The 9,835-nt window shown below is 40.3% G+C and overlaps 1 protein-coding gene across 1 annotated transcript; it reads right to left on the reverse strand.

The window, feature by feature from the left end:
• Positions 1-2,810: 2,810 nt before the first annotated feature.
• On the reverse strand, positions 2,811-5,582 carry LOC145440018 (pulmonary surfactant-associated protein D-like). The gene is made up of 3 exons (XM_080317679.1): positions 3,718-5,582; positions 3,470-3,635; positions 2,811-3,404 (listed from the first exon to the last, which is right to left on the reverse strand). The coding sequence occupies exons 1-3, from the start codon at positions 3,791-3,793 to the stop codon at positions 3,311-3,313; spliced, it is 336 nt and encodes a 111-aa protein (XP_080173805.1). The 5' UTR covers positions 3,794-5,582; the 3' UTR covers positions 2,811-3,310.
• Positions 5,583-9,835: the final 4,253 nt, after the last annotated feature.

Below are 9,835 nucleotides of genomic sequence, written 5' to 3' on the forward strand. Positions count from 1 at the left end.
TTCCTAGTTGAAAATTCGCTTTCGATCAACTTTGCTACAGTAACTAGCTTTCTGAATATCATTTTGACCACCCCGATTTCATCTGCGGAATCCGAGCGCAGTTTCAGCACATTGAAACGTATCAAGACCTTTCTCAGAAACAGGATGGGCCAAGATAGGCTTAATGCGTTGGCTGTTCTCTCGATTCACAACGACGTGGTTCTGGGAATTCCAGATTTCAATAAACTCGTTATTGAACATTTTGCTAATAAGAAATCACGTCGCGCACAATACTTATACAAGACATAAATTAATGCTGGTGGGCGGACGACTGTACACATCATGTTCTTTCCGAATAATTTCAATCAAAAGTGAGCCCAGGTAACTCAACCATGTCTATGGCTAAGGAAAAGTGAGTGGTTTTCATCCTTATTACTCGAGACACACTGACAGTTAATTTACCGATATATTTTGTTATGGCTATGGAAAAAAAGTAAAAAATTCATCAAGATGAAATAATTTATTCATGAAATTGTTTAATGCGATATGTGCTCGCATTTCAATTTAACACAATGCTTGGATTCCTGCTTGAATGATGGCAGGCAGACTCGTAATTAATCTTCCATGGATAACAGCTGGCTTTTTATAATGTTTTACGTTTATGGGTGCCACCGCTTTGATTGCCTATCCCCTGGTCGTAACGCATCAGGATCGTGTACCAAACACTTTCGGACGGGCTTAGAAAAACGAGAGCAAATCGATTTGACTCGCTTTCGGGACGAGAATCCTACCATGTACAAATCAGGTCGGAGGCGCTGCAGCACTTTACAGAATTGCTGAGCATGGAACGATTAAAACACCACAAGGTGCCATGCGAATGCTCTTTGTAGGTAGTTGGTCTGTGTATTTTTTGGTATAGTCTTACTCGGCGCTTGCGTAATCTCTACCACGAAATCATAACGCATGCTACTAAGGATACCCTGATGATTGATTCGTGGCCTGGGAACGATTCTTAGTTCGCGTACATTTTGTAAAATAATCATTTGAATAAAAAACAATGAATAAAACATTTGTTACCGCACTTCAAGTCACGCCACCGGCAAACCTCTCGCGGCACCTACGTTAAAAATCATTGTTTACGGGAAATTCATGTGACCATCATGAACGTTGAAAAACGCTACTGTGACGTCATATTGATAACAAGTCGCTTGCGGCCCTTGCCCCACCACCCGATATTGTCACGAGCCGCCACTGGATTTTATTATACATTTTCGACTAGTGACTATAGTGACTAGTCAATAAAAATATGACATAGGCATCCATTGTATAAAGCTATTCGCGAATCATTTACTGCTAGAACAGTGGTTCCAACTTTTTTTATCTTAATTCCCCACTTCCGAATTATTCCGAGCCTTCATTCCCCACCTAAAATCTGTATATCAACCCTATAAATGTGCTACCTCTTATAAACTTTTGCAAGATTTTGCTCAGTAAATACGTAATATTGGGGATTGTTAAGATCCCCGGAATTGATAATTACACAGCCGTAAAATGGTAACCGTAAACGCGACTCCGTAAATATATGTATCCACCCTGGCGCGCAGCCTACAGAAAAATATAGGAGGGGCTTGAAAAGTTTCCAAATGTTGTGGGGTAGCATCAATTTACATACGTAAATGCCGAATAATACTTGGGTCAGATAAACTTCCTGGTGTTAATGAGCTCATGCGTTTGATATACAAATAAGCTGCCGTAAACTTCACTTTCGCATGCTATTAAAAGAACTTGAAACTAAATAAATATCTAATTTCATTTGTAACGAGTCTGGCTGTGCTAATAATTAACGAGTCCATGATTTCCCTAGAGTACATGTTCAGCAATATGAGCTTTCAATACAACGAATCAGGATATTTTCTATCACTACGTTTCGTGACCGATGATGGTGTACAATTGTTGTACGTCATGTGTCACTATCCAGTTGATTCTTGAGAATCGGAGGCACTGATAACATGAATCGCTGAATTGTGAATGAGCTACGAAATATTAGAGTTATCGCTCGGTTTTCCTAAACGCACTTTAACAAAGGAAAACTATAAAGATTTGTTTCAAAAGTGAGTCTATTCCCCACCAGAAATCCCGAAATTCCCCACCAGTGGGGAATTCCCTACCGTTTGGGAACCACTGTGCTAGAAGCTACAAATTATTTTTACTTGCTGATTATGAACAATGTTTATTATATTCATCGAAACTATAGGAAACTACTCATTTGCACCTGAAATTCCATTTCGATGGGAAATCACTTTTATACACTGATTTATACTCATTACTCAACCTAGGGATGGTGTGAACCTCTAAAAGGTTCAGGTTTGTGTGAACGCGAACCTTATTGAATGGTTCTGTGTGAACACGAACGTGAACCTCATGACGTCACGTGTCGTCATATTGCTGATTCCAGCCCTACATTTCAGTGAAGTGACTGCTTATATTAATGACCACATAATGCCACAACGCTGAATTACATATTGAGGTTTCGAACGACGCCAAATGTATCAACTGGGGAAATCAAATGATGTAATAGTCCTATAAAATCAATATCTTTCGTCGCTTTGCCAACAATTTCGGCGAGGACTTGCAAGGAAATTTACGCCTCAGCGGTCTAGGCCGGCCCATACAATGTATTCGGCGTCCAAGTATGGCAATTGCTCGATATTGCTTGATATTGAGCGGAGTGTAAAACGGGTTTCTGTACTTGCTACCGATATTACACCATTAAAAATTTATACAGCAATAGCCAACACCCCAATCGCACGGATTTTCTCTTATGATACAAAATATACACAATGAAATCAAGATTGACCCGATACGCCAGCTAGTTTTCTACATTAGACAACGACATCAATTTCATTGATTGGTTGAATAAGCATCCTTCGCCAATTACCTATACATGCTACGTGTGGTGTATTTCTCTATTGATGATGTGTGATTGCGGGTCAAACTCACAGCAGAGAGTCACTAAATATTCACAAACGTAAAGTTGGATATTATATTTCGAGCAAACTTTTGTAACAAAGCAAGTAAATTATTTGAGATTGGCAGGTGCATGCCCGTTTGGTGATGTTTATTTTTATGCTGCCAGCGCCATGCATAGAATGGTGCGAAGTTGAAATGCAAAGAATTTCAACGAACGATGTTATAATGACGTGGAAAATTGTAATCTATGAAAAAGGTTCACAGTCCAGAATCTACCAAGGTTCGTTTGTGAACGTGAACCTCTAAATTTCTTGGGTTCACACACAGAACGCGAACCTCACGTTCACACCATCCCTGCAACTTACCAGTTGGACCATTCGAATCGCTCACCGTCGTTCCATTCATAGTTACCTTCCCCGAACAGATCGCCTCCACCGAGCCAAATCGGTTGTCCTCTTGAAATGCAAACATATTTATATAAACAGAGATTGATAGTGTACGGAGATACCAAATAACTAACTGGGAAAGTTCAGCCGCAGCATCATTGAGATTCTGGCTCTTCGGCGTCACCAACTCCCCTCCTTTCTGCGTGCAACTTACGACAGCGCCAGCGAATGTCGTGGTATCAACATGGTAATTGTAATACTTGAGCGTTGTGCTGCCGAATGTTGACTCATCCTGCAGCCCTGAAAATAGGAACATTCAAGTTTGGCTCTGTATGTTTCGCCTGGAATGAATGAGGTATGGTCAGCTAGAACGTTTGATTACCTGCTAAAAATGAATGTAAAAGGCAGAAGTAGAAAAACGTTTGGAACACATCGTATCGAAAACTGACAGATCTCATTATTCTCTAACTCTAAATAAGAATGCAAATCTCAACTTCGATTTCCTATGAAACGATTTTTCGGGTATGAAGCAAAAGAGATGTGTCAATCTTTTTCCGAGTTGGAATCATTTTTTGATCGCAGTAACGTTTTAAAAGCAAATATTCGGCAAGACATTTGTAGCTCAATGGTTATCATCGCAAACCGACGCTCTTGGGCACGATCCCTGCTGACGATTGCTGATAAACTTAGCCATAATCTAAGCAAGTTTCTTGTAGGGAGAACGGTGAACGGGTGGACGGAAGAATCCATAAAACGCTCTCACTCTGATTCCTCGGGACCCTCGTAGGAATGTAATTATCCTAAGCCAGTGCTTCCCAACCGGTGGGTCGCGAAGCTGTTTCAGGTGGGTCGCGAAGACTTTTCCAAATATTCCAAACACTTTATATTCTCAAGATTAGAAGACTAAATGCACATTCTCCTCCTCCAAATTAAATTATTTCGCACCCACGAGCGCCACAAACCACGTTGCCGTGCTTACAATAATTCGTGAGTCGGATTGTCGTCACAGTAATATTGATTGGAGCGTGAAACCGACAGTGCGTTGGTGTGTTTGCGTGAGATTGAAATTCATTCTTTCCTCCGAAGGCTTTGCGAATGTTGATCGCAAACTGCAGCAATCCAGCCCGATTTGTCGTTATAATCAGCAAACAATGGATACGAGCTTTCTCGTCTAATGTTGTCTGTGGTATTCATGGTGTTTTTCCACTACAATGGTCATTCACACCAGCCGATACTCTTTATTATGATTGCGCATCTGAAGACTTGGAGCACGGTTCATTTCCAGTCTTTTTCAAAACGCCGCTCAAGCAGATCGGACGGCGTGGAGCCTAGATAAGCCTTTTCTGTCCGTACTCATCTGTTACATGCAGGACATTAACTGCCGCACCACAACCCCGAATCGGTGCATCGAGTTTGAAGAGGGCCAAAATTATCCCATGAATCAACGAAAAATAATGGAGTATTAGTTTGCAGAATTATTGAACTTCTTTCATATTTTCTTCGCGCCGGGCGCGATTTGAAATCGTTAGATGTCCTGGTTTTAATAGGAGCACCCATCTCCTTAATAAAATAGTACGCATCATTTATAAAACTAGGCCTTTCGGTGTCGGACATTAACCAGCCACAACATACCAAGACATATGAAGTTTCGGCAAACATGCGACCTGTCGAAATGCGCTGCCAAAAAGATCGACAGGGAGAAAACGTATGCCGAAAAAGGATAGAAACATTCGGTATATTTAGGAATTGTCCATTGACTATAGTCGCCTAATTGGCTGTCTCCAAATATTGCTGTCGCCAAAAATTCTTAGTAGTATATGCAATTGCCAATATCATTGACCGAATACCATCATGAATTCGGGAAAATAGTCACGCTACGTGCGACCAGATAACTGTAACGCGCAGACAACATAAAAACTGACGCTCACGAGCAGTGGTTTAAACATTAGTCGCGAAAGGGCGTCCGGAGGGTCGCGCAATGACATTTGGATGATTAGTGGGTAGCGAACTGAAAATGGTTGGGAAGCACTGATCTATATCACACACGGGAGAACCGACAACGATACATCAGTCAGTCAGAAATTATTGCCTCGTCACTCCTGCTACCCATTTTATAGTGATATTGTTATCATTAGATTTCAATTTTCTAGGTCCGTCTTCCTCCAATCCTCTGTATGCAAGCAAAGAACTTATGTTGTATTGCATACCGCAAGGACGGTTCAATGATACAGTTATCGCACTGTCTTATTACTAACTGCTAAAACACAAAGCCTCCATTTATAGAGTGCGTATTTCATCCATAAGCTATAATATGAACTCGAGAGCTGAACGATCGAATTGAACAAATGTTATTGTGTACATAGGAGGGCCGAACAGATGACGTCGGATAGACCGACAAATTCAAGTAACACTATATTCTTTCGGGTTTCCTTATGACAAATTGAGATATCACTCCATTTACCGGGAATTCAGAATACATATTTCGGGCGTTTTGTCAAACCAATATATTTAATGGAAAGGCAAGTCTAGAATCTTCGTGATGCTTTGCGCATAGAATCTGTATAACACATAATATCAATAGTAGGGATGGTGTGAACGTGAGGTTCACGTTCGAGTTCTGTGTGTGAACCTCAGAAATTTAGAGGTTCACGTTCACAAACGAACCTCGGTAGGTTCTACACTGTGAACCTTTGTCATATGTTACAATTTTCCCTTCATTTTACCATCTTTGGTTGAAATTTATAGCATTTCAACTGCCGGCCACTCTATGCATGGCGCTGGCAGCATAGAAAAAACACTAAACGAGCACGCACCTTGACAATCTCAAATTTTTACTTGCTTTGTTACAAAATTTTACTGGAAATATCCAGCTTTCCGTTTGTGAATATTTAGTGACTCTCCGCCGTGAACTTGACCAGCAATCACATAACATCAAGAGCGAAATACACTATAAATGTAGTCAGCGAATGATACTTATTCAACCACTCAATGAAATTGATGTCATTGTCTGCTGTAAATAATCTGGTAATACGGGGTCATAATATAGCTTTCAATACAACATCCATTGTAGCAGTATATTTATTAAACTCGAAGACTTTTCGGGTGCCTCTTTTCATGAGTTATCGGCACACTAAAGGGATTTAAACAGATTGAAAAGCAAAACCAAAAAGGCAAAGTATGACGCAACAATCAAAATCACATACCATGAAATTCGCATCGTATCAATGGCAACAATAACAAACTACGAAGTATACGGACATACGGTACTATAGTAGCAGCACAATTTGTAAATAAACAATTACACGCACGGAACACGCACTAATGAGAAATTTGTAGGTTATAGAGGAAATCTTTCTGTCTGCATAAAATAGGTTTGCTCATCTGAATAATAGTAGACTCCAACACTTTTAAATGAAACACAGACCTACCACGCGTAATGACAGTGAACATATTGTCATCATAGTGCTGTGCACAGGCAAGGTTTTCGCTCAGATGCTGACCGATTGACGAAGCATATGCTTGGTAATCATCATAGCAGTCTGTTTTTTGCAGCCAATTTGCACTGACGTGCGAGCTCCGTGCGATCATTTGCGCATGTTTTTGACCGAATCAATTTTGGGATATGCTGCTTAATACGCTCAAACAATCTTTGAGATGTACGTCCTACATACCTACTATCACAGTGGCACTTGTATTGGTAAACAACATTACTTGCATCAAAGGCAGGAAGTACATCTTTTCGAGAGTTGGGTAACAAGCGTTTCGTCGTGTACACTACATGCGTGTTAACGCTGTAGTAGCAACGGTGAACAGCCGATTTAATAAGCTTTTCAAATCGGCTAGACACGTTACCTAGCCAAGGTAGGTGTAAAAATGCCGGGCATTTTTCTGGGCCATATTTTGGAGCTGTATCCGATTTTTTCAATACCCTAGAGATGGAGCATTTTAATATGTGGTCCGGATAGCCATTTTCGGAGAGAATCAAGTGGATATCATCCAATTCGCGTGACAGTTTTTCCGCTGAGCAGAGGCGCAAGGCGCGATTAACGAGAGATGAAATGAGGTTTAATTTACGCCGCTTCGGGCAGAATGAATCCCAACGAATGAAATGACCAGTGAAAGTAGGTTTTCTGTACACCGACGTTAAAAACGTTTGTCCTGATCTCTCTACTAAGACGTCTAAAAAGGGAAGGGCAGCATCAGTTTCCTTTTCCACGGTAAATTGTAGAGCTGGATGGAGACAATTCAATTTTTCGAAGAAATTATTACACTCTCGTTCATTTTTAAAGGCAACAAAGGTGTCATCGACATATCTAAAATAGAGGAGAGGTTTTGCGACGTTTTCAAACAATTTCTTTTCATGGTATCCCACGAATATATCGGCCAGACTAGGTCCCAACGGTGAACCCATCGAAATACCATTGCATTGACGAAACATCGTGTCATTAAAGCTGAATTCAACGCTACTAGTAGCAGTTTGCAGCAATTCAAGAAATATTTCACGCGGTAGTATTTCACGCGGGGTCATAATACGGGGTATAATACGGGGTCAATCTGGAGTCTGGACTTCCTATGTTTATTCTATCATAAAAACCAAATCCGTGCGCTTGGGATGTTGGAAACTGCTGTATAACTTGTTAATGGGGTAATATCGGTTGCAAGTATAGAAACCCGTTTTACACTTTGCTCAATATAAACGTAGCAATACTCATACGCCGAATACACTGTCCATTTGATTTCCTCAGTTGATACATTTAGCGACGTTTGAAACGTCAAATGTGCATCAGTATTATGGCAATATGCAGCCCGATTCATCGCTATAGGTATCGTGTAAAGTACATTGATATAAAGGCTATCACTTCAATGAAATGTAGGGTTAGAAATAGCAATATGACGTCACGTGATGTCATGAGGTTCACGTTCGCGTTCACACAGAACCTTCCAAAAAGGTTCGCGTTCACACGAACCAGAACCTTTCAGAGGTTCACACCATCCCTAATCAATAGTGGTGTGTCCGTGCGGGTGGAAAACGGTGACTGCCACGGAGGGGTGAGTAGCCCAGTGGTACGTTCTACAGATGCAGAATTAATTGGTCACAATATGACTCTGGCCGAAAATCTCTACGAGTGAATATAAGCTACATACGAGATCTTGCATTCACTGCGGGACTATGAATAAGGGTATCGGAAGGGAACATCTTCAGACTGGGATTGCAAAATGAACTCCGACTTACCGAAAATAGATTGTCTCGACGGCGAAGCGAGTGACGCAGTTGGTTAAACACTATCGTAACGACACTGGTGGAAGTGGATTCGAATCGCAGTCACTACGAACCCCTCATCGCGGACTTCGCTGCTAGTGCAGTGCGTGGAAAGTCCAGACTGGAAGCAAGCTGAGCTACAAGTCAGCAGAAAATATACATGGGAGCGCCAGAGACTGATGAATGACTGAGCGAGGAATGAAGGTAGTGCTCGAGAATATGAAAGTCAAACACACCAAAAAAGGCGATAAGTGCCACTGTGTTATAGTAAGGGAAACTTGTGAAAATCTGTGAACTATATTGTTACCAAACAATTTCTTCACCAATATGTTTGTTAAGGTGTGTAATAACATGTGTCAAAATGTTGAAGTTCAACTCTTGTGGGAAACCCCCACAAAAAACTGTTAAATTTGACGAATTAAAATTTTTTTTTAAAAAAATTAAAAAATATTTATCGCCCATAAGTAACTTAGGACGTGTTTAATAATGGTTTTCCATGATTCTCAATTGATTGTTAACACTTATAATTCACTGCAGGCTCTGCTTTGTAAATTTGACGAATTAAAAAAATAAAATAAATGAAATAAAAAAATCTTTATCGCCCATAAGTAATTTAGGACGTGTTTAAAAATGGTTTTCCATGATTCTCAATTGATTGTTAACACTTATAATTCACTACAGGCTCTGCTTTGTGAAAAACGCCACACCCACTTTTATATTCATGCACAAAATCGCCTTCATTTCGCATAGCTATGTTCACTGAAGAGGTAGCCTATTTCACATGCACAATATCAGGCATTTCAACAGGCATTGCCAGTAGTGTTATGAAGCACTTTTCGTGCAGGCCAATCAAATTACGCCACGTTGCCCTAATTGCCACGCCTACAAGACGCCCATTGCCACGTCATCCTAATTGCCACGCCTATATGATGCCCAATGCCACGCCTAGATATTCCAATGTTTTGTGAATTTCAATACCGATTTTCCATGTGTATTTAGCAATATGTATTGAATAACTTGCTTCTGAGAAATGAATAACATTCATTATTCGTTAGATGATTAAATTCCGAGACTTTATAATAACTTGCTTCCGAAAAATTAATATAATTCAGATTATACATAAGTTTCGAAAACTATGATGTCTATGCAAGGCGATATTCGCCAGATAATATTATTATGTGTATTTGGACTTCGTATTTTCACGGATAATATGAGCAACGCTGACCTAGGTGTGTTTTTA

Source organism: Botryllus schlosseri, chromosome 5, assembly GCF_051294905.1.
Source record: "Botryllus schlosseri isolate E-star chromosome 5, Bs_hap1, whole genome shotgun sequence".
Taxonomy (NCBI): Eukaryota; Metazoa; Chordata; class Ascidiacea; order Stolidobranchia; family Styelidae; genus Botryllus; species Botryllus schlosseri.

What these genes read in the sequence shown, in the direction of transcription:
- LOC145440018 (XM_080317679.1), bottom strand. Translation starts at nt 3,793, where the DNA reads ATGAGATCTGTCAGTTTTCGATACGATGTGTTCCAAACGTTTTTCTAC. An exon ending in TTTACATTCATTTTTAGCAG is followed by an intron (nt 3,636 to 3,717) that starts GTAATCAAACGT and finishes TCCTATTTTCAG; the next exon opens with GGCTGCAGGATGAGTCAACA. An exon ending in GCTGCGGCTGAACTTTCCCA is followed by an intron (nt 3,405 to 3,469) that starts GTTAGTTATTTG and finishes TTGCATTTCAAG; the next exon opens with AGGACAACCGATTTGGCTCG.